Genomic DNA, 27,342 nt, shown 5'->3' on the forward strand with positions numbered 1-27,342 from the left:
AAATAAATGCCTTCCACAGTACACATACTGAGAACACTATAGGGCTATGTTACTACTTGGGGTGGACTTTTTTTTGCCTCTTCCTTTTGGGGGGGGGGGGAAGGGAGAGAGACTAGGTATATAGGAGCAGGAATTCTAAGGAAACTCTTTGGTGTTGCCAAAGATAGGATATTGCTGAGCCACACAGCGCAGAAGGTCACCATCTCATATCCCATTAGAAGACACTATGACCATTCAAGCAGTTTTCCTGTGTGCATGGAGGGCAGGAGGGACTGGGGTGGGGAGGAAGAAATCACAGACTTGGAAATATTAGTCTCTATTATCCAGAAGTGTGACTCTCTGAATCAAAGAACTTCAAATCATAGAACGGTAAGGTTGGAAGGGACCTCTGGAGGCCATCTAGTCCAACCCTCAGCATAGCTCACACAGGGACTGAACCTGCGACCTTGGCATTAGCAGCACCATGCTCTAACCAGCTGGGCTAAACCTGCCCCCTGAACTCATTCGAGAAAAAGTTCACTCCATTCACATTATATTAAACCAACATTCACTCTGGGTTTTAAAACACACTTTCAATACCATGTCTATAACGAGCCATGTCAATTTTCCTGAGAACCCCTGTCCAGACAATACTCGAGTTAAAATTCTTGTTATACTTCTTCCTCAGATTATCTCCAAATATGCAGCTGCAGAGGCAGCTGCAGGATGGGGAATATTTTAGTGCACATATGAAGAAATACCAAAGCCTACTAGGGCAACTTAAAGTGAAAGTGGATGTCTGAATATGGAATTTTCATGCATTTGTCCAAATTTGTAAATAGTAACTTTTTTTTTTAATTTAATATGCTCAAACAGCCAGAAAACATTCACGCTAAGCTGGCATCCACTCAGACAAATTTCCCTGATGAAAACCCTCTAAGCACAATTTTCAGGGATGCCTTAAAAATAGATTTCTTTTCTCTTTATGTGCCTCAACTCGATTATCTGTTACATTAATAGGCAGAACAGTTAAGCTATGCTGATATTGCATTCTAGGCTTGTAACATTAAGCTTCAGCACATCCTAATACTTGAAATACAATGGTAGATCAGTGGAGCTCCTTTTGCCTCTTTCAAGGCAGGAGAAATCAGGCTAGCTTTATGCTAGCATTCACTTTCTGAATGTCAGAGATGTTCTGTTGCTAGAGGTAACAAGTAGGCGGGGATTATTTCAGTGCAGAGACTGGGTAATATCTACAGTTTAAACAGGTTAAAATACCATTTAGTAAAATGATTACGCAGGGCAAGAGCCCTGCATATTCTAGATAAGGACTAAAGCATGAGACAGCAGAGTATTCAAAACACTGAAACACTCCTGGAATTCTGCTAGCGCTGTGTGCTTGTGTTAAATTACAGAAGAGAAAGGGATGTGGTCAGTGAACAGAACGACTGCATTAAAGACAAATAATTATATTAGCCAATTGTATCCGCTGCTCCTTTTGCAGTGGAAAAACTCCAGAACAACTTTAAAAACAAAGTTTCATAACCCATTTAAGAGAAGAAACTAGTCCTATGCTGCACCCATGGAGACTAAGGACGAGTAGCATAACAGCGTGAAGTGGCAGATGAGCAGGCAGGATTAACAACATTGCAGCCACGCTCTCTAGCCATGAGACAGCAATTAGATGCTATTTTGACATGAGAAACTGCTGAGTCACAGGGGGCAGCCAGAAAGTCAAAAAATCTCCTCCCTCACTGGCTCCCAAACTTCTGAGTTTCTCTCACGTGCTTCTCATGACAGTACGGAAATCCTACGATTTTTCTGGAGTTGCATACACCATATTCTATTAACACACGCTAAATAAGCCCCAAGTATTTTATGCAGTAATGGAAAACCATCCAGTCAGATTTCTCTCATACCTTACAACAAGGTAAACTGACAGCTTGAACTGCTGGTCAATGACCAAAGGGAAGGATTGGTCTTAAATATATACTTAAAGGATTAAATGGCCTCTGCATTTTTCATATAGCCACAGCTCTTAACAGATTCCTCAACTCCAAGAACAGAATGGATCATGAGCATTTAAAATTATGTCCTATATGCATACATAGTTTTTCCTCAGAAGCCCTGGAGGACTCCGCTAGACATAAGGCATTAGATAAAGAAGCAAACACTGCCCCCAGCATATACCTACTAACATAGTTCTGTAAATTCGTTGCCTTTAAGTGTCACTCATTTAAAGTTTTCATTATAGAATGAGATATATTTAAAATGTCTTCCCTCCCTACTACATCATTTATGAGCAAGAAGGTTATTATTGAAAACATATGATGCGTAATGAAACTGCTTCTGATGGTTTTATTTTAAAATTAACATCTTAAAAAAATTAAAACGTCCCTTTCTGCATTATTTCAAAATCCATGTTTCTCTAGCCCACTTGTATTTAAGAGAACTGACTCAGGGGTGCCCACAATAGAGAAAGTTGACAAAATCTCCTCTTGGAGGTCATTTTACTGTGTCTATTTATTATTAAATCTCTGTGCTGGTGTAAACAAAATTCTAAGAAGATTGTGTATGCTCCTAGGAGAGGAAAACACACATTTTTGACCCTACTCCCCAAACTGAAGTTCAGCACTATCAGGGAAGATCCTCACCAACAGTGCAAAGCACTAGACATTGGCTCCAAGTCAGCATTATTAAAAATGCCCTGTATTTTACTCCAGAAGGATTGTTTTCTACGTGGTAGAAACATTTTTCAACACGGGAAAGTTTATCAGAAACCAGTAAACCTGACAAGTAATTAGCAATGCTTCTACTTTCCTTCCTCCTAACAGCTATGAGCTAGGAGGGAAGTTTTGCTGCACACCAAAATGCTACATACAGCAAGTTTTCAGGCTGCTACCTCTTTTCTAACCAGAGTCCTGCAGCTGAGCGGGTGCAGCACAGGCTCAAGGGGAAACACTCAAAGCTTGGGTTGAACAGTCCTGAGTAGGAATCGTCAATTCACCAACCCTTCATACTAACTTTGTGTCATATTATTGTTCATTTCTTTAATAATATCAAATATGGAAAAGGAATGAGTTTTCCTCTGTAGCTGCCATATGATGTTTGCCTGAGAAAGGCCCCTACTTACAAACCTACATTTAATACCCTCGATACTGTTGACTCATGCTAACCATTCCTGAGGTTCAGGAGGCTGGTCTTCTGTTTTGAGATGCAATGTTCTAAAAGATTCACTGTTGATTCTATCAAGACTAACCCAAAACAATAGTAAGATGAAGTAAGCACCAGAGGCAAAAGCCAAAAACCCAATTTTCAACAAACAGCTCAAGATCAAGTAGCTTCCAGAGACTTCAATTTGCTGCTACATTTTGATATTTGGAAAAGATGAAACAAAATCCAAAGAAATCAGGCCCCCTGACTTTGGCATTTAACTTCAGGCACCCCTTTTTAAGATCTTAGCCTCAGATGCTTGTCCACTGAGAGCAGCTGTGAAGCTCAAAAATTGAAAAAACCCAACAGCCTATCAATCTCATTTATGCTACAAGATAAAAATAAAACTCATCATTGCTCAGTGTTTTCCCCACGGTGAAGATGAACAATGTGTGATCATCTTTAAAACGATAAATACTACAAGGAAAATAACAGCTACCTAAAAGGAGTCCCCAGGGGATGGCTGTGGAATTGATCCTGTATTATATGGTTGCTTAAGCAACGCTCTTTACATCCAAAGGCTGCAGTAAGCTCTAGGCGGGTTTAGTTCAACAGAGTTTGACTTAGCCATGCTGACGGTTCCCATTTCAGGAAATTGAGGAAATGCATGCTATGTTTGGCATACTCAAGATGGCAGAGCCAGAAAGTAAGCATGAGTGAACTGCAAGACCAGATTGCTTTGGGGGAAGGAGGCAAGCAATAACCTCACAAATTTAGACATCCAAAATGGAGTATTTGGCCTAACAAGATCAATCCAAACTCTCCTGATGCCTGGTGGGTTTTATCATGAAGGATGTGCATTGCTGTAAATCCTTCAGACAAACTGTGTCCAAGACATTCCTTCATCCTGTCTTATGGTTACTGACTTCCTGAGCCAGAGATTCTGTAACATGTTTAACACAGTTATTTTTGTCACAAGCATATTCATCCATTTTAATATCCTAATTCCCCCACAGGTTATAACCAAAGTCAGACTTTGTAAGCACCAAGAAACTGCAGGGCATGCAACAAGATGTGCAATAGAATCAATGCCTACGCTGAAATATTCTGAACAATGCAGTAGATCAACGTAGTTAAGCACGTTACTATTTACAGGATGTGTCACCTCAGAGGAACAAATACCAATTTCTACAGTTGCCAATAAACATGCACATTCCTAGTACCCATGGCATTAGCATGAGTAACAAGATGGAGGGGGTATGCAAGCTTCTCTAATGAAGCACCTGATGGCTTGCATCAGTCCTACACTGGCACCGAGTTTCAGTGCTGCCCAGCATATATCATCTTCTGCAATCAAAAACTGTACACATTTGCTAGTTTTCTTCAACTACTTGCTTACTTTTCAGCAAAACAGGGAGAAGATGCAGCAAGCAAGGCTCTGAAACACTGGTTTTGCACAAATTCAATCTTGCATCACAGCAGTCAAAGGGCCCTGGTGTTTTAACTGACTATGGCTTAAGAGAATGTCTCAGGTCACTTGATGAATGTCAGGCATTCCAACCAAAAATAAAAAAAAGCTTTTATGCGAACACTGCAATTATTAACTGCCAAGGACCAGTATGATGCACTTCATAAGTATGCATCATAGTAAAATCAAGGTCTAATGGCTCATCACCCTCATTTGTTAAGAGAGTCTGAACAGTAAATTGTCCCATTTCCATTTATCCTACTAACAATAGAAAACAAGCCTGCTTATGCCCTTCCAGCATATCTCAAAACTATTTATTGCAGTAGTATTTTCCAGGCATCTCCCTGCATTTCTCAGGGTATCAATAAAGCTCTCATTTCTTTCTCTACAAGTGTCCTTCAAGCTAAGATAGAACAGAATTTCTTTCAGGATTCAGCCCTGCCATTTTACTGTGCAATGTTTTAGAGCAACTCCATACATACTTCAAAGTGATGAACAAACCCACCTACACAAAACTCCAAAGGGTTTCTCTAGGTCAGCCCAGAGAACTGGGAATCAATTCCCAGATTTGGAAATCAACTATGTGTTGAAGTACCATCTTTATACAGCAGGCACAGAACTGCCATACTGTGAACTTTCCTGCCACAAAGTTGAGATCACTGATTAGAAAGATGTGCTAGCATCTGCACATGTAGGTATCTAGAAGTACAATGCTTTTGCAGCCAGTACAACTTAACATTTGCTAACACTTCCCATAATCTAGTACTGACAATATATAATATTACACAGTACACTGAAACAAAAACTGCTTCTGCCCCAAAGAACAGTAATGTGACAACCTTAGTGGTTGGTAAAACTGCTGACTCACAGCAGAAACTTTCAATATTTTAGTTGGGTGCAAATAAGTACTCCTGCACAGTTTTAATCAAGGCTTAGCTCTATTCTTCTTTTAAGGACATCAATTTGTTTAGCAAAGAAATGAGAGGGAAGCATCTCAGATCATACAAAATACTAAAGCTACTATAGGACTGCTCAGACGCATCATCCAGGAACAGCAAAGTAATCCAAGGACTGCAAATTATCTCCAGCTTACTTGTTAAATTAAGGCAGCCACAGACATTATCTAGTGCTAGAAGAGAAACAGAATTAGTATTTTCCAGTAAAATGTCCTTGGACTATAACTCCTGTAATCACCATGTTCACAAACATACTGAACTAATGATAAAAGAGCACAGGGCTTTCAAATAGGAAACAACCAACACACTTAAATGATACAGAAACAATATTGCTGTCCAATGTGAACATAGGAAACAGAACAATTAACTCGGAGTAATGGGCTATGGAATAAACCATGTAAACACTGTGCTCAAAAACCTCGCTTTACAGAAAATGCCAACGCAAGACAGACATAGATCGTTTGCAGATCCAGAACTGCAAGTCCACAGGGAGCATGGTTACAGAGCCCCCTTTATTGGCAACAGATTAAAAAAAATATATATGGAAAAGATTTAAAAGTGAGCCTGGAGTGGAGATATTTAACAGAAAAATGGGCAGCTATTCCCTTCATAAACTGATCTTAATGACATGAGAAAAAACAGACTGCTAGTGATCTTGTTACAAGACAAAGATACCAGATGATACATCTCTCTACCAAGAAAAATCTTTGTGATGATTCTACCTAATCAGCCATCAGATTTGTTGGACACTAGGTAGAGAGAGAGAATGAAGTAAGAAGGGTTAAACGAGCTGCAGAAAAAAGTACATCTTCCTTCCTTTTATATGGAAGGCAGTTAGAACAGAAAAAAAAAAATTGACTCTTCTTTCTATTGCAATAGCATGAGTCTTTACTTCAGAGATTACAAAGACATCTGACTGAAGCCAAGAGCAGCATTAAAAGGTTCAGATTTCTAGATCAGGTGCTTTTGTGGATCTGGCTATTTAGTTCCATTAAATTCAGTTCAAGTAAGAAGGTATTTCCCTTTCTCTCATCTCAGGTGACATGATTCCAGAGCTACCAACAAACCCAGTTGATAGCAGGTTAAAGCCTGTCCTCTAATGCTCAGTTAGAAGGCCAACACCCATTTCATTTATAAACAGAGATATCATATTAATGTGCAGCACAGAAACACCTATGGAACACTTCAAAAATGCTGTGCCTTTTGTATCAATTTAATATTTCTAGAACCACATTATTTTAGTTCCTACAATTACAGGGTAAAACTCAACTAGTGCCAGATAGTCCAAGCCCTTCAGATTATTCAGTTAAAAAAGAGAGATATATCATTACTCAATGGTCATAGTAGTGTCAACATACTAAGATACTTGGCACTTCTGTGTCATAAGCATAACATACAGCAATAGTAATTGCCCTGAGCAGCCAACAAAATCCCAGACTATTACTGAATCCTGAAAGACATTAAAATACATGTAGAGAAACACACAAGAAATGCAAGAACTAAGGACTAAGGCTTCCAAACAGGACTTAGAGCCATGAATCTTGTTTCATTCTGGCCCTGCCCTAAGTCACTGAATGCCTAGAGAAGTTAGTATTACTGGTCTCTGGGCTTTTTGGAGAGATCAAGATCCCTCCTTCCTCTTCAGAAGAGATGTCATGCTCAGCTCTTTCAAAGTACCAAGGTTGAAAGAAAAGAGGATACACAAAAAAAAGGAGAGAAGGCTGGAAGAATTTTATTGCACCTCCCCTCCCCCCCCCCCCCCCAAAAAAAAACACCCTTAGGAAAAAGTGCAACGTTTATAGTCTTAGAAAAAGTAAGCTAATAGGGAATTATGGGTGCTGTGTCAATTAGGAACGAAAAAAAACAAATCAAAAGAAAGTAATTGCTCCCAATCTCACTATCATTTTCTTGCTATCTGGTTACACAGATACATACACACAACAGGTTTTTATGACCTGCCAAAGTGGGAAACAAATCTTCAGAGCATCCTCACTTCCATTTGGAGTTTTTTTTTTTTTTTTTTTTTTTCAATTCTCCTTTTACGGAATTGAGCCATTAACCACAAGTTCCCCATTACCAGAAATCAAATTAAGATACTATTCAAACTAGCAATGTAGTTAATTGAGTGGCAGGTCAGTGCACAATTTGCATGTCCTAGTCTTGTAAATACAGTCTGTTTTGATTTTCTTGTTCTTGTGTATTTATAAATTATACACAAATACTTACTATTCTGTTAAAAGAACTGTAAACTAATTTTAAAGAGTCAGCTAGAAAGTCACGATTACACTTCCAACTATAAAAATGCCATAAGCAGAAAGAATAAGTGATCTTATACTACGTATGCAGTCTGAACAGTCTTAAACAAGGCAAAGAAGTTTGGAAAAAAAACATTCTAATGCTAGAACATCACTTTTTGCTATCGCAAACAGGGATTTGATTTACATGCAAGACCCATAGCAGGTGAGTTTCCAGTTCTCTGAAACACTGCAGCCAGACTGTTCTGGGAGCACACAATATAATGTTTAACTAGTGTTCCTGTTCCAGGTACTGCAGTGTGATATGCCAAGTGGCATGCATGGACGTCCTGGCACGTCTCTCTACTCTGAACTCAACTGCAGCACGGCCAAGGCTGCAGAAGATACAGCCCAGACAAGCTATAAACAACAAGAGTACACACTAGACAGTGCAATCTTTGGCAAACTGCACCCAAAAATGTTTAAGGCATTAAAGAACCACTAAGAAGTATTTCCTGTTCACAACACTCAGCTAATTGACTGTAAAATGTTACTTTTCTCAAGTGAAACTCATCTGTCAGCCCGGAGAATCACTTCTGATTTCCAGAGGAGAACAACAGGTTGGGGGAGAAAGATGAGAAACTTAACAGATGCAGGCACATTCCTGATGCCCATTCAATATCTGCTGCACAAAAACGATAGAACATCTTGCCCCACATATCTAAAGAACTAGTGCAGAACACAACTCTTACATCCCAAAACACATTACACTCTCAAAAGACTTTTATAATAGAGATCATGCATCACCCAATTTTCAAAGTACGCCACAAATAAGATGTTAAGCATCAGAGTGTAAAGCTGATATTTTATATTCTGAAATTAGGGCAACAAGCTTTGCACTGGTAAACCATGACATTTTAGTTAACAAGAACCGTGAAACAAATTTCCACATTTTGTCCTTTATGAGAAAAAAAAAGCAAAGGTGTCAAGTTTCACCCTGGACTTCTGTAGCGATAGTTTGTGAGTGGTTATCAACCTTCTTTCAACAGGGTATTTTATTATTTTGTTAGAGGTAACACATACTAAAAGCAATCAAAAAGATACCATCATCATCAACTGTATTCATCTGAGGTTACATCAAATGTAGTAACTTACTAGTAATCCAGTGAATGAAAGACAGATTGCTATATCCTAGTCCGATTTTGAATGCAAAAACACGTCATTAAAATTCTTCCCTCTACTATGTCCTAAGTACTATATATGCTGCACAGTCAAGAACAGGAAGAACTCAAAGAAAGCCAGGAAGTAGCTGCTGCATGCTAACTGCCCAATCAGTGGACTCTCACTTAAGGAGACCTGAACTACTGAGACTGTAAGCAACATCTGTTCAGTTTAATATACAGACGCATTTTGTATGAATAGCCATAAGTAAAGGTAGGACATATTTCATGCTTGCAGTATAGAGACATATTTTCTGGTTATATTTATTATTTTATTTAACAGGCTGGCTTCACTCCTTTACTTCCAAGAGGTTACACAAACCAGATTTAGATCAGCATCAAAACATTTTTCAGGTAGTCCTTCCCAGGGCTTCAAATCCACTATCAGGAGAAAACCAACTATGACAAAGTTAGATGAGCAAAGGAATAAAACAATTCCTCTTACACACTAAAGCTGAAGAGGCACAGAGACTTTCACAGGGGTCAGATTCTACCAGCACTACTACTACTACACAAAAGGTCTAAGATACACCAGCATCATATATTACTCTGGTCTCTCTGACAAGAAAGGTTAGATTCTTGCAGCAAAACCACAGAACCAGATCACTGGAAAAAAATTACAAACTATTCAAAAATATCAAAAATGTAACTTCTTCAACTCTGCTTTAGTAGGCCTGAGCCCTACAGATTCATTAGAAAACAAGTGCATTGTCCAAAAGCATAGGCAACAAGACATTATGAACAGTAACAATGTTATTGAGCTACAGAGTATTCAGTGTTCTCTTAAAATGACCATTAAAATGAACAAGACCTCTTTAATTGTATTAGTGCTAGCTATCAGAGGAAACATAGCTCAGTCACTAAAACAGGCAAAGGAGTCCAGACTTCTAAAACCACTTTTGCAGCACTGCCACTTACTGCATGACCTGGCCATTTCACTTCTTTTTGCCTTTTTTTTTTTTTTTTTTTTTGGTCATAACATGGTGTCAAATGGTTAATCCAAAGCTTGCTTTATATTACAAAAGTTCTGAGATCTTCATCTGAAGTATTATAGAAGGTACTGTTACCTAAAAACAAACTGTGGGACTCCAGCTTACTGAATTCAATGACAAAATCTCCCACAGACTTCAATGAGGCTAGAATTTCACCTTGAGTCCATCTCTCAGCAGGCAGCTAACGAGTGTGAAAAAATCACAAAGAAGCCAGCACATTCTTCTGTCCCATATGGACTGCTTCAAAACACATCCATCTAAAGGTAAGATACAGTAAGCTGGGGCTGCTGTGAGTAGCTATCTGTTGGACAGTGCACCTTACCTGCTCCCTGGGATTATTTTGAAGTATAATCCAGACGTAGACAATGAATAAACTGCTGATGCTGGGAGCCCCTCGAACAGAAAGGTAACATCCATCCACTTTGTTTTATTTTAAAGTTTGACTGCAGAGATCGTGAGCTTCTGCAACTATATACTTCTAGATTTCAGTGGAAACCCAACTCTGAACACCTATCACTAAGTTTTTCTTCAACTCTGTTGCTGAGCACCCAGACAGTTAGCATGTTAAAAAAAGAAAGAAAAGCATAGTTTAAAAAAAGCCTAATTTGCAAAAGAAATGCTGCCAACTCTATGTTTAGTTGAACCAGCGCTTCTCCCTCCCCAGTTCCTGAGTACTCCCTTGGGCTATTCTAAGATAAGTCCAAGTTCTTAGTAAGAGCTTTCAGCAAGTCCAATGACAAACTAAAGGAAAAAAGGTTGAACTAAAACAAACGAAAAAGTATTCTAAGCAATTCATAGTTGGGCAGTAGGCTAAATCGTGATTCTTTTACCAAGCAAGTGCAAGGTTACACAGATATAAAATGGGAAACACACATCCAGTCTCTAGGGTTTCCTCTGGAGCAAGCTGAATGTTATAGATTTCTAGAGCCAAATTAGATTTTGTTTTTGAGCCAAAAACAATGCCCTTTAGAATACAGAAGTACAGAAGGAAAAAAAGGGTCCTATTAGGGATGGAGAAGGAACTGCCCCATGAAACAATCTTAAAACAAAACAACCTCCCTTCTCCCCCCATAAAGACAGTACTTAAGAATTACACAAAAGAGACATTGACACTGGTGAGAAAATCCTGATGTTCTTCCCTGCTGCATTCAGGTATGATGCAACCCATTTCTGTAAATTCCACAAGGTAGAAATGACATGGACAACCCATCTCAGTATGAGATATATGTTTAAATGCGTATTCTTTATATAAATTAAATACAGCTAGAGATAAGTTTATATACACAAAACATGCTTTTTATGTGTATGTATATATTTATATATGTATATACACACATACATTATATACATGTGTATATATAAATCAGACACATTCTAGCTTCTTTATCTAGGTTTCTTGCCTTACCTTCCACAGGGTTAATGAGATTACCATCTCTTGATTTTCAGTCTCACATGTCTCCTCCTTAAACCCATGCTCATGTTCATTTAATACATATACTGAATCCAAGTATTTTTCCACCAAATTCCCACACAAAATGGTTTTGAGATGAAAGAAGTAACTTTTGTTTGAATCCTACCCAGTGCATTTTGAGGCCTCTACTGAATACCTGAATCCACTGCAACACACAAATACAGGACTTCTCCAAATATGAAAATTTTCCAGCTCAGAGCACAGCGCTGTCAGCTCATTTAACAGTTAAAAAGATGGAAAACTTTGTGCTCATCTCTTGCATTTGAAACACCCAGGCCTGAACCTAAAGTCAGGTGATGCAGAACGAAGAAAAGGGATGCTAGTTACTCAATTTCCGCTTTAGATGCCCAAGTCCTTATTTTTCTATTAGAAATACCTACCTCAGCATCTGTCTTGTTACATCTCATGGACATAAAATTCTTTCATTTCAGTTTAGAGTCAGGTTACTGAGAACAGGTAATAATAATAAAGTCACTTACAAGTGATAACAGTTTTTAATTGGTGCAGTGATTTCTTAAACTCAAGATGAATGAAACAGTACACAAAGTCAGAGAATTATTCATCATTCTACAACAGACACTATCCCAGAGGAATATTCTCACTCAGTAACTATATCCCATTTTAGGGCAATAACATGGAAAACATCTAAGGGGTAAGGAAAGGGGAAAGTAAGGGGAAGAAAAAACAAAGATGACATAAATCCACCTCCAAGAGAGAGGGGAAGAAAGGAAGGGGGGAGAGTGGAAGTAAGGGGACTCATACTCTGTCCACAAAGCTATTTGCAATGACATCCTTGCTGCTTTCCTCTGTTTTTAATGTGAACAAGTTTAAACGATGCTCACAAGTCTCAAAGCAGACAGAAACATTAATTCAAATGAAGGCCATATGAGGTTATTGAGCAATGAAAAAATTGGTGTACAGTAATTCTCTTTAGGACTGCAAGACTTCTTTCCAGCCATACAAAATCATCTGATTCTCTCTGCTCCTGTATCACTATCACTGCATCCTTTGTTTCTATATACTAAACAGCACCCCCCCAACCCCAGCTTGAAGGGCTGCTAAGCATGAAAGCATCATAACTAACATCACTAGATGTGAAATCACTAACACCACTGATGGCCTCTCAATCTTTTCTATATAGAAATCCTTTCTATAATCTCTTATTTTTTATGGACGTACGAACATGATATTCTCTGTCAATACGGTCTCAAAAGTTCATCCCTGTTCTTACTAGTGCCTCACACTCTAAAGGAAATAAATAACTTTAGTACAGATGCCTTTCACAAATAACATTTCTGTGCCTCGTCAAGTATCAGTATACTAGTTATAATTCTTTGTAACTCCTTGAAGTTACACTGTTAACACATAATAAATAAATGAAAACTTTCATGAAGTAGCAGCAAGATTTCACTACCTTCTAGACATCGTACAGCTTTTGACAGCCAGTATTTATTTGCAAATCCTAGTTCCCATTAAAGTATGACCAACTCAATTACTCAAACTGATAGTCAACATTATCCCATGATATTGGATAATCCGGTATCCTTCCTGTTAAATAAACACTATGTTTGACAGGGGAGCCTGTGGAACTTAGCTTAAATAATGTCCAAAAAGCCGAAATTTCAGGCTAAAAAGACCTTTTTAGCAAATAATTGAGTTTTATTAATATAAACCACTACTTCCTCCAGTCACAAAAAACAAATTGTTTTGAAATGAACCTTGGCTACTACTTAATACTTTTATCTGAAATACAAAGAAGGAGATGATAAAAGGCAAAAAGCCTCATCTAGTTGCAAAAAATAAAAATGTTGTTAGCTGTGTTTGTGCTCTGCAGGAACTGCACCAAGCTGCAGGTGTCTTAACAGTATTTGCAAATATGTTTTCCTTTGAGAGGAACATCTTCCCAGCCTCTGCCGTTAAATTTTAACTAATGAAGTTGAACATGGCAATTACAACCCTGTTCTTGTGGCTTAAACTTCCATTTGCTCAATCCAATATTTAACAAAGAAAAGTGTGGTACAAAGCACAGTTTTAAAGCAACGTAAGCAGTAGTTTTTCCAGACTTCAGTGGAAAATCGCAGGGTCACCAACAAAGTTTTTAGGGTAGGGTTCTACTAATGGCAAATGAATGGCAAATAAATATAAGAGATTCTTCAGCAAATTTAGAGTTTGGGAGTTGTTAAATAATGCAGTAATCCCTATCCTCCCCAGAGATTACCCAAGACACATTTGCTAGCAACTGTGCCAGACAACCTGAACATTGCACAGCTCTATTCTGAGTTAATAAACTGCTCACCCTTGTGGTTCACCAGGGTATCATATGAAGAATATATTTATCTAAAAGTTCCATAGAAAACATGTAACTATCAGGGTCATGACAATTTAGCCAGTCTTTTGGACACCACGCAAATTCTGTGCAAGTTCCGTATTATGCAAAGAAAAACCCACCCTCACAATTTCCTCAATTGTATCTAATTTACTTCTTCTGTCAGTGACAGTACTACTCTTCAGATTGCTTTTCATACTCCCATGGAAGTCTGACTTGTTTAAAGGCACTGTCATCTTTGATTTGACTCTCAGTTTAGCTTTGCAGGATCAATATGGTTATCCACACAGAGTTTTCTTTCTAATGCCAGTAAAAACGATTTACCCCAACAAACAAACAAACGTCTCATTCACAGATGGGTTGGGTCCACGTTTTTTTTTTTTTTTTTTTCCCCAAAACTAACACGAGAGAAACCAGCCACACGGGCCAGGCAAAAACAACGGGGATATGAACTGACAGTTTTAAGAACTTGCAGTATTATCAGTAAAAAGCAGCGTGTTTACTTACGGGGGTCGGTTTGGCGAGGGTCCCTTCCCCAAGGGGTTTACTACCAGTGCTGCCAGAAAGCTGCGCACCGAGAGCAGTAACACGCGGCCGCTGCCGTGTTGGTAAACACTGACACCAGCAAGCGCTCTCGCTCCGCCGAGCCGCGCCGGGCGCAGGGCTCCCGCTGCCGCCAGCCCGGCCGCGGCCGAGCCCTCGCCGGCGCCGACCCGCGCCGCTCCTCCCGGCGGACGGCGGCTGACATGTGCCGGAGACGGAATTTTCCCTCCCGCGAACGCGGTTCGCGCCGCCTCGGCCCTCTCGGCTGCGGCTCGGCCCCGGCAGCCGCCACCTGCCGCCGCCGGCGGAGAGGGAAGGGGCGGCGGGAAGGGGGGGGGGGGGGGGAACACGAGCAGGGCCGCGCGCCCCGGCGACCGTTAACGGCCCCCTGCGACTTTTAACGGCTCCCGCCGCGGGGCCGCCGCCATGCCAGTGCCGCCCCCCCTCCCTCCCCGCAGCCGCCTCCGCTCACGGCGGGCCCCGCTGCCATGAGCGGCGAGGGCAGGGGACCGAGGGCGCCCGGGTGCCCTCACGGCGCACCAGCCGCGGCGCCGGGGGAAGCGGCGCAACAGCCCTCCGCCCGCCGCCGGGCCTCTGGGCCTGCTGCCACCCCCGGCCGGGCCGGGCCGAGCCGGGCCAGGCCGGGCCGGGCCTTCCCCCGCCCTCCCGGCGCTGCAGGCCGCCGCCGAGGCCCGGGCCCCGCGCAGGGCCGCGGCGGGGGCGCGCCCGGCCGCCGCCGCCGCCCGCGGCCCCCCCGCCCCGTCCCCGTCCCGGCGGCGCGGCGCGGCCCCCCCCCCCTCACCTGCACATGATCCGCCATTTTGCTCCATTCATGCTCCTCTCCCTCCGCCTCCGCCGGCCCCGGCACGCGCCCGCCTCCCCCCCCCCCCGCCCCAACACGCGCCCGCGCGCAGGCGCCCCGGGCCCCGCCGCCCTCTGCGCCTGCGCCGCCTCCCCCGCCCCTCCCCACCGCCGCCAATCGCGCACTCGGCGTAACCCGCCCCGCCGCGCCGCCTCAGTCCGCAGCGGTCTCCGCCCCGCAACTCGCGTCGAGAATAGCTCCTGCGCCCGCTGCAGCGTAGGTGACGTCAGCGACACTGGCGGCGCAGGAGGAGGGAGGGCCGGGCTTTGTTGACATGGCTCTTAAAGGGGCCGCGCGCCCGCGCTGCGCCAGTGCCCCCAGTGCCCCCAGTGCCCCCGATGCACCTGGGACCAGTGCCCCCAGTGCCCCCTGCGCTGATGCCCCCAGTGGCCCCAGGAACCAGTGCCCCAGTGCTCCCAGCGTTGATGCCCCCAGTGCCCCCCATGCACCCGGGACTAGTGCCCCCAGTGCCCCCTGTGCTGATGCCCCCAGTGCCCCCCATGCACCCGGGACCAGTGCCCCCCACAGCAGTGTCCCCAGTGTCCCTGGCACCGGTGCCCCCACAGCCCCCATGCCTCTAGCACCAGTGCCCTAGGGCCTCTTAGTGTTTCAAGCACCAGTGCCCCCCATTCCTCTGGCACCAGTGCTTCCAGTGCCTCTAGTGTCCCTGGTACCAGCGCCCCCAGTACCCGCAGAGCCCCTGGCACCAGTGTCCCTAATGCCTCCTACCACCGGTGTCCCTGTGCCCGCACCCCCAGTGTCCTCAGTACCCCCAGCGTCCCCAGACCCTCACACCACTGCCCCCAGTCCTAGCTCCTGAGACCCCACGGACTCTACCGGCCTCGGGCCCCCCCGGGTCCCCCACACCCTGCCCAGCCCACTCCAGGCTGGGGGCCCCGCGGCCACGCCGAGCCCCTCGGTGCCGCCTGAGCAGCAAGGCAACAAGCGCGTGAAAGGGGCATTTTCACCCGGCAACATTTCACTTTATTTTTCCCCTCACTTAAGGCCTGCGCGGAGGATGCAGCAAACGCTGGTGCCCTCTCGTGGCTCGAGGCTGAAGGCCCGAGGTGCCAGCGCACCCCAAAAAGCGCGACGCCCCGCATGCGCCGAGAGCCGTGCGTCCCGCAGGCGCCCGAGGCCCTGCGCTGCACGCACCAAAGCCGCGTTCCCTGCGCGCACCGGCAGCTGTGTGTCTTGCGTGCACCGAAGGCACGAGGCCTCAGCTCCACCTCGCCGGCGGTGCTGGCCCCAAATCTCGGTGAAGCAGAAAGCGCAGCCTGCCCGCCCGCCCCATCCCCACCCCGGCGTGTCCTGGGGGCCGAGGAACGCTCCGGCCGCGGCCGAGTTTGAGCCCTGCCGGCGGGCTGGCGCCTCCCGGCCGGCGCGCGGGCTCCGGGTGGGAAGCTGGGGCCGTGCCGGGGAGGAAGGCTTTGATCAGCCGAGCTCGGAGACGCGCTCCCGCTGCTCCCGGCACGAAAGGAAACCCGCCGCCGCCCGCCTCGCGCCCTTCCCGAGCCTTTTATTCGAGGGAACATCTCCGGAGAGCGGGCAGCCCCCCCGGCCCGCCGCCTTTCTTCCCTCCAAGAAGCTCTCCAGCTTCTCGCGCCGCCTGACTGCCCCCCGTGCGGGGCCGGCAGGGGCCTGAAAGGGAGCCGGGGAAGAGCGGCCGCACGTCCCCCTCGCTAGCGGGGGGCAGCCCTTGGGGAGGGGGCTCGGGGAGCTGCAAGGGGCATGCACGGCCTGGCGGGGAGGAGGAGGAGGAGGAGGAAGGCCAGGTCTGGGCTGCTGGTGCCACGGGATGGAAACTGAGGAGCTGGCAAATCCGCTTCCCGCGAGCCCCGCGGCGCTTCCCACGCCGGCGGCAGCGCCGGGGTCCATAACCCGTCCCCGGGTAGAAAGCAGCCGGGGTGTCCCGCACCGGCCCCGGTGCTCCGAGGAATTTCGTTCCCCGCGGCGGATTCCCCCCGGGGGCCTCCCTAGCCCCGTTTCCCGCAGAGGGAAACTGAGGCGCGAGGCGGGCTGAGCCCTGCCGGCTCGGGACCACGCGGGCGGGCGAAGGGCGCCGCTCTGGCAGCGGCGTGCGCGCTGCGTGGGCGCCCGCTCGCCTCCGAGCAGCGCCCGCCACTGCCCTTTTTGGTAAGATTGCAAATACAGGAAGCTCGGGTGCAAAACCCACTTGTGAAGGAAATGAAAAAAAAAAGAAAAAAAATACACATATATATATATATACACATACACCCCGGCCACATGTCACACGGCGAGACGGTGCGATTGGGAGCGAAGGCAGCGCCGCGGGCAGGGGAAGGGCTGACAGCCGGGGAGGGCGGCAGCGGCGCGAGCGGGGGCGGCGGGCGGGAGGCGGGCAACGCCGGGGCGGCGCGGGAGCATGCCCGCGGCGCGGCGATGGACGAGGCGGTGGTGAAGCAGGGCTCGCTCTACCTGCAGCTGCAGCAGACCTTCGGCAAGGTAGGCACGAGCCCGGGGCCGGCGCAGCTGCCGGGGCCCCCTCCCTCCCGCCTCCGCGCCCCGACTTGGCCGCCTTGCGACGGCTCCGGAGCCGCGGGTTTCCTGCGCGGGGGGGGGGGCTCCGAGCACTGCAGGCGGGAGGAAGCACCGCGCACGCAGGAGGCAGTGGGGGGGGCAGTGGGTGGGAAGGGGCACAGCCGGGCACGTGCAATGGGCTCAGGAGCACCGCGTCCGGGCGCTTGCAACGGGCTCGGGAGCACCGCGTCCGGGCGCGTGCAACGGGCTCGGGAGCACCGCGTCCGGGCGCTTGTAACGGGCTCGGGAGCACCGCAGCTGGGTGCTTGCAACGGGCTCGGGAGCACCGCGTCCGGGCGCTTGCAACGGGCTCGGGAGCACCGCAGCTGGGTGCTTGCAACGGGCTCGGGAGCACCGCAGCTGGGTGCTTGCAACGGGTTCGGGAGCACTGCGTCCGGGCGCTTGCAACGGGCTCGGGAGCACCGCAGCTGGGTGCTTGCAACGGGCTCGGGCGCGCCGTGGGGCGTGCTGCCTGCCGGGAGCCCTTCCGAAGCAAAGCCGCCGGCTCGCTGCCGGGAAGGAGCGCGGGGAGCGGAGGCGCCGGACACGCGGTGCCAGCGGGAAGGGGGCGAGCCGGGCGCCCCGCGGCGCTGGGACGGCGCTGAGCCCATGCGGAGCCGCCCGAGCTCTCGGGAGCCGCGTGCCCGCGAGGCCCCCGTGCCGCCGCTTCAGCCCGCTGATAACAGCCGGGTTGTGCAACGCCGCCGGCTCTTGTGCAAGAAGGGGACGGAGCTTCCCGGGCGTCTCCGGCTCGGCGAGGGCGAGCTGCCCCTCGGCCGCCGCGCGAGCCGAGAGAGGGTCAGCCCCGAAGCGAGCCGGAGCCGGCGGAGGCCGTTCGGATGCACCGCGGGGCCGGGCTCGTGCTCGCGGTCCAGGAGGGGAAAGCTCCCAGAAAAGCCACAGCGGAGCCGGCGAACGCCCGGGCGTTTCTGATCCGTCCCCTTCGCTCCCCTCTTGCAGAAATGGAGGAAGTTCTGGGGCATTTTGTACCGGGAAAGCTCCTGCTCCACGGCCCGCCTCGAGCTCTTCGAGGGCGCCGGGCCGCCCGCCGCCGACAAGCCGCGGCGCGGCGAGGGCGGCAGGAAGCTCGTCAAGCTGAGCGACTGCGTGCACGTGGCGGAGGCGCCCGGCGACGCCGGCGGCCCCAAGGACACCGTCGCCTTCCTGCTGGAGACCACCGACAAGCGCTACCTCCTGGCGGCCGAGGCGGCCGAGGCGGCCGGCTGGATCGGGAAGCTCTGCGAGCTGGCCTTTCCCGTGAGCCGGCGCCGGGGCGGCGGGGGGCTCGGGGGCGGCGGGGCTGGGGGGGGGGGAAGCGGGGCCCGCGGGGACCCCGGCCGTCGGGCTCACGCGCTGCCCTTCCCTCGGGAGGAGCAGGCGGCGATGGGGAAGGAGAGCCAACAGGCCGCGCGGAAATCCCAGGACGGCGTGTTTTCCATGGAGGAGAACTCCCTGTACAGCTCCAGCGGCAAAGGTGGGCAGCGCTGCGGGACGGGGCAGCGCTGCGGGACGGGGCCGGGGAGCTCGGAGCCTCTGCACGCTGCGACACGGCGCTACGCACATGCGGAGCGGGCTTCGGAGGCGGCTGGGTGCACGCAGGGATGGGCGCACGGAGGGCGGAGGAGTGAGGACGCAGCGGCCCCGGGGGCCGGGCCGGCGCCTCCGGGCTGTGCTGCGTTTGGCTTGCTGCAGGGAGCAGCGCTTAGTCTTCGCCCCACTCCCGCCCCAGCGATCGCCGACGCCGGCTGGGCTCCCCGACCCGTCTCTCGGGCGAGTCCCAGCAGACTCGGGCTTGCAGCGCTCCCCGGACGGCTGCAGGCCGGGCTGCTGCCTGCCGGCACGGGCGCCGCTGCCACGTGCATCCCGCAGCTCCCCCTCGCCCCGCCGCCGCTTAGCTGCTCCCCTCGTTCGTGCATGTGCTTGCAAGCGGCCTGATGCAAAGCTCCTTTCAGAAACAGCCGCTCTGCGCTCTTCCTGCGCTGCGGCTCGCCGGGGCAGAGCCTGGCTGAGATAGCTGGCTGCTCCCGAGCGGCCGGCGCCTTCCAGCCCTTATCAGCTGGACGCCGCTTCCCCGCCACGCCGCGGCCCCGGGGTCACGGTCCCCGTCGCACCACCGCAGCGCCCGCAGGGCCGTGCTCGGGGCTGCCTCGGGGCTGCGGGACACGACGGTCCCAGCGAAAGGGCGGCCCGGGCTGGGGGACGCGAGTGCTGGGGAGAGGGGGCTGCCGAGGTCCCCAGACCTCCGTGAGCTGGCGAGTCGCGGGAGCCTGACACGGGAGCTGCTGCGGCTCCCGGTTAAAGCCGAGGTCGTGCTGGGCCAGCCTGCTCTCGCCGGCACACGGCGGGAGGCGGCTGGAGGGCACCCCCATATGCAGCCGTGTGCACCCTCATGCACAGGCGTGTGCACCCTCATACACAGGCATGTGCACCCTCACGTGCTGGCGTGTGCACCCTCACGTGCGGGCGTGTGCACTCTCATGCACAGATGTGTGCACCCTCGCCAGGGAGTCCCCGCTCGCCCTCGCAGACGCTCTCCTCCACGAGGCCGAGCAAGGCCGGGGCCGATTCCGGCCATGCCCCGCCAGCCCGCGGGCACCCCTCTTCTGCTGCGAGCTGCCCGCGTCCCCGCGGGCTGGTGCTGACAGACGCCCCCTCCTTCGCCCCCAGTCGTCTTGGAGAAGGAGTTTGAGGTGACGGTGAGGGCGACGGAGTCCTCGGAGCGCTGCCGCCTCTGGGGCCGGTTCCTCCTGCGGGCCGAGGAGGAGGCCCTGGAGCTGCGGGACGTCCAGACGCTGGAGGTGCTCTACAGCTGGCCCTACAAGTTCCTGCGGCGCTTCGGCCGCGACAAGGTAGGGGGGACGCCGGGGAGGGTGAAGCGGGGCCCGGCGCGGTGGCAGGGGCGCAGCGCGGGGGACCTGAGCCCGTCCTTCGCCAGGTGACCTTCTCCTTCGAGGCCGGCCGACGGTGCGCGTCCGGGGAAGGCAACTTCGAGTTCGAGACGCGGCAAGGCAACGAGATCTTCCAGGTCATCGAGGCGGCCATCAACGTGCAGCGGAGCCGGGGGGCCGAGGAGCCGCGGCGGGACGACGCCTGCCGGCCGCCGGGCCACGGCAAGGCGCCCGGCTGGACGCCGGAGCACGAGGAGCGGGGCCCGGCCGAGGCCACCAGGTGCCCCTCCCTGGACGGCAAGGCCACCAAAGCCAAGGTGCCCAGCGGCTGCCCTGCGGCCGGCGAGCCCCACGGCGCCTTCCTGCCCTCGCACGGCGCCAAGTGCCCCTACGCCGAGCCCTGCGACTCCCTGCGCCGGGCCGGCTCCCCGGCCGGCGCCAAGGCCCCGGAGAAGGGCAGGAAGCCGGAGCCGGCGGCCAAAGGGGCGGCGGAGGCCGAGTACGCCGTGCCCTTCGACGCCATCGCCAAGTCCCTCGCGAGCGGCAAGTTCGGGGGCTTCCTCGCCGAGGCGCCGCCGGACCCGCTGTACGACGCTGTCGGGGCGGCGGGTGTGCGGGAAGCCGGGCGGCCCCCGGCGCGCCGCCAAGCCGCCACCAAGCCGGAGCACATCTACGACGAGCCCGAGGGGCTGTCCGCCCACAGCGTCTACGACGAGCCGCAGGAGGTGAAGGGGGAGGCCTGGCGGCTGCAGGCCACCCCCGAGGACCCCCCGGGGCACGAGTACCCCTACAACCCGCAGCGGGACGACTACTCGGTGCCCAAGAGACCCGTGCCGGCCACGCAGCGCCCCGTGCCGGCCACGCAGCCCTTGGCGGTGCAGGGCGAGGAGTGGCTGGGGGACACCGAGTACGACAACGTGGCCCTCAAGTTTGCAAAGATGAGGAACGTGCAGTGAGCGGGGGGCAGGCGAGGACGGGGCTCCGCGCGGGGCGGCGGCGGCGCGTCCCGGCGCGCCTGAGGCCGCGCAGCTCATCGCACGCGCGACCGCAGGGAGGGCGGCGGCGGCGCGCAGCACCGCGCAGCGCAGCGCCGCGCCGCGCCGCTGGAGGGCGCTGTCAGCCCGCCGCAGCGCCCGGCCCCGCGGCCTCGCGGCGGCTCCCCCCGCGCCCCGCGCCCCGCAGCCCGCTCGGTCCCCGCCGGCCCGGCGCGGCCGCCCGGAGCCCGGCGGCGCCCGGCCGAGCCGCGGGAGCCCCGGCGGCCGGCGCCGCGCTCCCCTTGGCGCCCCCACCCGTCCCCCCTCCCGGAGGCCCCGTGGTTTGCTTTTCTTCCTGTCTGCTACCCGAGCAGCGCTGCAGCGCGGGGGCTGGCTGGGCGGTGCACGGCGCTGCCGTCGCGCAGCCCCGGCGGTGCACGGCCCCGGCGATGCACGGCTCCGGCGATGCACGGCTCCGGCGGCGCACGGCCCCGGCGGTGCACGGCCCCGGCGATGCACGGCTCCGGTGGCGCGCAGCCCCGACGGTGCACGGCTCCGGCGATGCACGGCTCCGGCGGCGCACGGCCCCGGCGGTGCACGGCCCTAGCGGTGCACAGCCCCGGCGGTGCACGGCGCGCGCCGTGAGGGCTCACTGGCGATGCACAGCGTGGACCTCAAGTTTGTGAGCCTCAGCTCCTGCAGGGCAAAGACCTCCCGCTTGCGGGGTTCTTCACCCCCGCGCTGGTGTTGACGCGCTCTGCCCTTGCTGGGACAGCAGCACGGCTGCGTGCAGATCCCGAGCCTGCCGCAAAGGGGTTCCCTGCTCTCGCCCCACGCGATCAGCCGCCTGGGCCTCCGGCTGGCATGGACGGGTTTGTCAGCAGGGCTCGGCCAGGCCTGCGCCCGGCGACCGGAGCGGTGGCCGTAGATGGGGCTGCTGGCAGCAGCGGGCGTCTCCGCTGGGGCTGGGCACAGCGTCCGTCTGAAGGTCACACTGCCTCCTCGCTCAGCAACTACAGTGGCATAAATTTCTACTGTCTCAGCTAGGTTTTTAATTATTTTTTTTTATAAAACCACTTTCCAGCTGCCTTTGAATTATAAATGAAATACTAAGCTTTATTGTCATGGTGATTTTGGTGGCTGGCTCTTCTCCTCCCTGCACACGGAGACCAGTACCCAGGCTGACACAGACCGACCTGTTTGGAGTTAATCGGTCCTTCTCCTCCCTGAGACAGTCTCCAGCCCTGTAAACCCCCCGTCTCCCCGCTGGCGGTGGAGCTGCCAGGCCCCGAGCAAGGACACGGCGAGAGACATCCTCTGCAGCCGGTTGCCCGTGGGGCTGGACCCATCCGGGTCCCTCCAGCCAAGCTGTCCCGTTTTTCCAGCCAGGCTTTGCTCCTTCCTCCTGGCCACTGCGGGGATGCTCGGGAGCAGCAGGCTCCGCTCGCCCGCCATTCCCGCGCTCGCTGCTCAACCCCAGCCATCCAGTGCAGTTTCCTTATCTCACCCTGGCAGCTCCGTATTCAATTTCTCCTCCTGATAAAAGGAGTGGGAGCCCGCCAGGCGCGGGGAGCCATCCAGCCGCCCCGCTCGCTGCTTTGCAGAGGGTTTCTGTCCCGGTGCCCCTGGGGAAGTTCGAGGGAGCCCAGCCGGGCTGGCAGGGACAGGGACCAGTCCTGGTGGGGCAGAGAGCTGCTGTGTGTTTCTGCCACCGTCGCCTCTGCCGAGCGCGGGGAGCCGGAAAGAGATGCCGTTTCCGGAGGCAGAGAGGGCTCCGGGGAAGCAGGTGGCTCAGCTGGCAGAGGCGATGCAACGCAGATTAGTGGAGGGGGCCCAAATGTACCCCGCGCCACGGGGGATCACAGCGATTAGCGCTGCCGGACAATTGGACACACGGGGTGTCTCTGCACATCCAGCTGGATGGCTTCTCCCTCCCAAATTCCGCTGCTGGCAGCGCGCGGAGCCAGCCCAGTCCAGCCAAGGGGCTGGAGAGCTCACCATGGGCACTCGCCAGCTGCATGAGGCACCAGCGAGGAGGAGGAGGCAGCTTCACTGAGGCCCTCTCAGAGATGCGGGTGCCTCTTCTCAGTGGGGGAACAATCCTAATTAATTGCAATAATACTTCTTTGCACTTTGCAAAGAGACCAGCGTGAGGAAGAGCTGCACTCGGGCACGCACGTGAAGTTGCAGCGCAGCTAGGTCAGGTCTGGTTTAGCGCTGGCTCTTGTTTTGGCGCTGAACCCACGTGCAGAACATCACCGTTGCCGATGCCTGTTGCCCTTGCAGGCAGCCAGCCAGGCCATTCCCAGCCACGCCAGCCCCCGAGCAGGGCTCAGACCCAAGCACTGCTCCGGGACAGCCTCCCCCATCACCCCGGCAGGCCTTCCACCGAAGGGAAAGAAAAGGCATGAATTATTTATAATCTCTTTCAATCAAATAAATGGTTAGGTGCTTGAGTTAATTTCCTGGATCCTGAAAATCCAAAGTGCAGACTTTTAATAAGGCAAATTAAGTGCTTTATATATTACACTGATTAAAGCTCCGTATCAATCTATCTATCACAGGCGGAATTGCCGGGGTTGGGAAACAAACAGATCCCCAGCAGTCACAGCCTCCCGCTCACGCGGCGACCGGCGCAGCGCAGAGAGACCTCGCTGCCGCTCGCACCCTGACGTGACCACGGCACCGGACGGAGCAGATTTGCAGGGGGATCGGTGCTGCCGGTCCGCATGCGTTGCAGGGTTGACATGCAACGCAAGGAGGAGGGATGCGGATGGAGCAAGCAGGAGCCATCCTCGGCCTGGTTTGCCCCCTGGACTGCTCTGAGGGTCCTGCAGGAAACACTCAGGGGTCTCAGGGAGCAGAAGGCACCGTGACTGCCGAGCTTCACAGGCGCTGCGAGACCTCTGAGCACGCTGCGCCGCGGGTGACCCAAGCGCCTGGGGCTGCCCTGCAGTCCGTGGCAGTTAACCTCCCCGCGGCAGCTATGCTCGGGTTTGCTTTCCAAATTTGCTTTCCAAACAGCCATTGATTATTGGCACAGCCATCCCGCCGCCGGCCCCAGGCCGGCTTATGCACCAAGTGAAAGTCAGAACGAGGAAGAAGGTGAAGTGATGCAGATCTCAATCCCCGGCTCTAAGCAGCTTATTTATCTGGCTGTCATCTAGCTCCCCGGCGACGGGGCTAACTACACTGGCAGTATCTCTGAGCAGCCTGTTGCAGTGATATCAGAGCGATGCAGGCTTGCTGGTTGTGCCCCGGGCTCACGGCACGCCGGCCCACGAGCTGCCCCAGCGCCGCCGCCGGGCAGCGCTGAGCTGAGGCGGAGGAGGCAGCAGGGTGCATTCGGGGAAGGGAAACTGCTCCCCCATCCTTTTCCTGCTCCTGTTTCTGGGGTGATGAGGAATAATCCTTGCTGAGAGTCAGACTGGTCCTGGTCTCCAGATCCTATCCGTTCCCGGGCCTGCGGGTGGGGGACGATTTTGGGGACGGCCAGTGGGAAGGCAGGCTTGGCGAGCCAGGGCAACAGGGACTCCTAACAGCATCATCCCAATCACCAGTAATCAACTGCCTAAGCATGTGCAATTATTAATTAGTGCTCATTATGGTGGTTATTTATTATTAATGAGTGTTAACACAGCTCTCTCCGTGCCATCCTCCAGCCCGGCTGCTGCTCCCCAGTGCAATCCAGGCTGGCAGTGTGCACAAGCCGCTCTCTCCTCCCGGCCACCTCCGTCACTATTTTTCTTCATTAACTGAAGAAACGGAAACACCTTCTGGACTTCACTTAAAGATCCTACAGGTCTAATGAGGTTTGTGAAGTGCCGGCTGGGCTAACGAGGGAGTCGCAGGGAACAGCACCAGTGGCACTGCGTGGCGGGAGCAGCTCGGGCTGGGTGCCTGCTTGCGGAGCAAGTGCTCTGCGCCTTTGGTCCAGCCGTCTCAGGGCCGCTCCCGCCTGCCCCGGGCTCCCGTTCCCGGTCGGATCCAGCCTGCAGTGCCTGTGCGGGAGGCTCAGCCGGAGACGCTGGGAGGGCTGGCACTTGCCATCAGGGTGTTGCACAAGAGAAGGCCGAAGAGCAGGACTACGGAGCGTCCAGAAACCTCAGGTGAGGTTTTTGGGGTGGAAAGGGGGACGGGTGCTGGATTACAGCTGGCAGGACGGGAGCGGGGACGCCGTGGGCCGTGCGCGGGGAGCAGCTGCCTGTCCTGGGCCAGGCGCTTCCCTGCTCCGCTCGGCTGTCGGAGCGGCAGCCCCCATCCCGCGCAGGACCTGCTCCAATGTCCGGGCGAGAAGGATGCGGAGGCTGGAAAACCCCTTTGCTGGGGGCTCAGCTGGGCAGAACGGGAGCTGGGAAAACAAAACCGACAGCAAGGAGGGGTGGAAGAGATTACAGCACAGAGCCCCAGACGGAGGAGAGCGGCTTAATCTGTTTAGGGAGTTACTGTCGTCGTTGTATTATGCTGGTTATAAGTCATTTAGGAGCTCAGCCTAATCGAAACAGAGGCTTGTCCAAAGCTTTAAGGGTCGCGTTCTCCGCTCTTTGGGCACGGGGAAGGGCAGAGGGGGCTGAGGGAAGCCCCCGGCACAGGACGGTCCCTTCGGCAGCCGGAGGCAGAGCTGCCCGGCAAGGGGAGGGGGGACCGGAGGGCCCGGAGCGGGCGGAAAGGCTGGAGGATGCCAGGGGCACGGCTGGGCTGGGCAAGGTCCGGAGGAAGGGAGCGAGGAAAGGCGGGTGAGGACATCTCCCGGCTGGAGAGAGGGGAAGGAGCTCCGCAGCCCGGGGAGCCCCCACGTCGGTGGGAAGCCCGAGGCAGGCAGGAGATGCTCCTCGGGGCCGCGCCGCAGGCACGAGGCTTGGGCCGGGCTTCGGCGCCGCCCGCTGCGGCCGCGCACCTTGTCGAGGCAGCTCCTTTCTTCGTTACTGTCTCCTCGGATTAGAGATGTGCTCGTTTTGCAGCACGCTCTCCGCTCAGCGGCCGAATCCCAGGCGCCACAGTGCAGCTCCAAACTGCATTAGCGTCTCGCCAAGGAGGCCCTAATACTATTACGAGGGAGGCATTATAGGTGCTAAATGACAAACTCCTAATCAGCCCTGGGATTTATGTCAATCACCTTCCCCGCGCGGGGCGGAGCAGGGCCCTTCATTCAGAAAAATTGCCTAATTGCGAGGGTCTGGATTCTCTCCGCCTGTCTTATTTCTGGAGCTCTGGGTCAGCATAAGGATGGGGAATAAAATGAGCCGACAATGAGCCGTGGGAAAACTCGCAGGGAGGCGGCAACGCTGGCCGCCGGTCGGGCAAAGCGAAGCTGTTGCCAGCTCCCCACTCAGCCCAGCCTGCGCCTGCCCCGTGATGCCAACCTTTGCAAAAGTTTGGCCAGCAGCAAGAGAGAAGAGCCAACGAGAAAAGAAAAACCCTGTCTGTCTGCTTCCCTGCTAAATCCGAGGGATCCTTGCAGCTTGAGGTGGGCACCGCTGCGCAGGGAGGCCGTGCACCAGGCAGCCCTCCGGCCCCGCGGCGGACGGGCGCCCTCGGCCCCGGGAGCCGCGCGAGGGGACGAGCTCCCCCCCTGCCCCGCGCCAGCAAGCGGCTGCAAAAAGGGAGCTCTCCCCCCGCCTGGCTATCCCCCGCCCCGTGGCTGCTCCTAAAGAGCTGGGCTAATTTCCTGCCCCCGGCTTCAGATGGCTTCGGCAGAATTAATTGGCAGTTACCAGCAGCCCATAAAAACTAGC

The 27,342-nt window shown here is 53.2% G+C and overlaps 2 protein-coding genes across 2 annotated transcripts in view; one reads left to right on the forward strand and one right to left on the reverse strand.

Moving 5' to 3' along the window:
- The window catches only part of XPO7 (exportin 7), a 47,896-nt gene extending 35,979 nt beyond the window's left edge, over window positions 1-11,917 (reverse strand). The window contains exon 1 of the mRNA XM_062597069.1: window positions 11,854-11,917. Coding sequence (XP_062453053.1) covers window positions 11,854-11,886 — 33 coding nt within the window. The 5' untranslated portion in view covers window positions 11,887-11,917. The remainder of the gene's footprint in view (window positions 1-11,853) is intronic.
- Window positions 11,918-17,590: 5,673 nt separating this feature from the next.
- On the forward strand, window positions 17,591-21,604 carry DOK2 (docking protein 2). Its single transcript, XM_062596923.1, has 5 exons — window positions 17,591-17,670; window positions 18,706-19,002; window positions 19,123-19,219; window positions 20,413-20,594; window positions 20,681-21,604. The coding sequence occupies exons 1-5, from the start codon at window positions 17,608-17,610 to the stop codon at window positions 21,587-21,589; spliced, it is 1,548 nt and encodes a 515-aa protein (XP_062452907.1). The 5' UTR covers window positions 17,591-17,607; the 3' UTR covers window positions 21,590-21,604.
- The last annotated feature ends 5,738 nt before the right edge of the window (window positions 21,605-27,342 follow it).

The sequence above is a fragment of the Rhea pennata genome, chromosome 28 (assembly GCF_028389875.1).
Source record: "Rhea pennata isolate bPtePen1 chromosome 28, bPtePen1.pri, whole genome shotgun sequence".
NCBI lineage: Eukaryota > Metazoa > Chordata > Aves > Rheiformes > Rheidae > Rhea > Rhea pennata.

Coding starts and splice junctions, on each gene's coding strand:
- DOK2 (XM_062596923.1), top strand. CDS start 17,608: ATGGACGAGGCGGTGGTGAAGCAGGGCTCGCTCTACCTGCAGCTGCAG. Junction 19,003..19,122: donor TCTGCGAGCTGGCCTTTCCC/GTGAGCCGGCGC, acceptor CGGGAGGAGCAG/GCGGCGATGGGGAAGGAGAG. Junction 19,220..20,412: donor GTACAGCTCCAGCGGCAAAG/GTGGGCAGCGCT, acceptor CTTCGCCCCCAG/TCGTCTTGGAGAAGGAGTTT.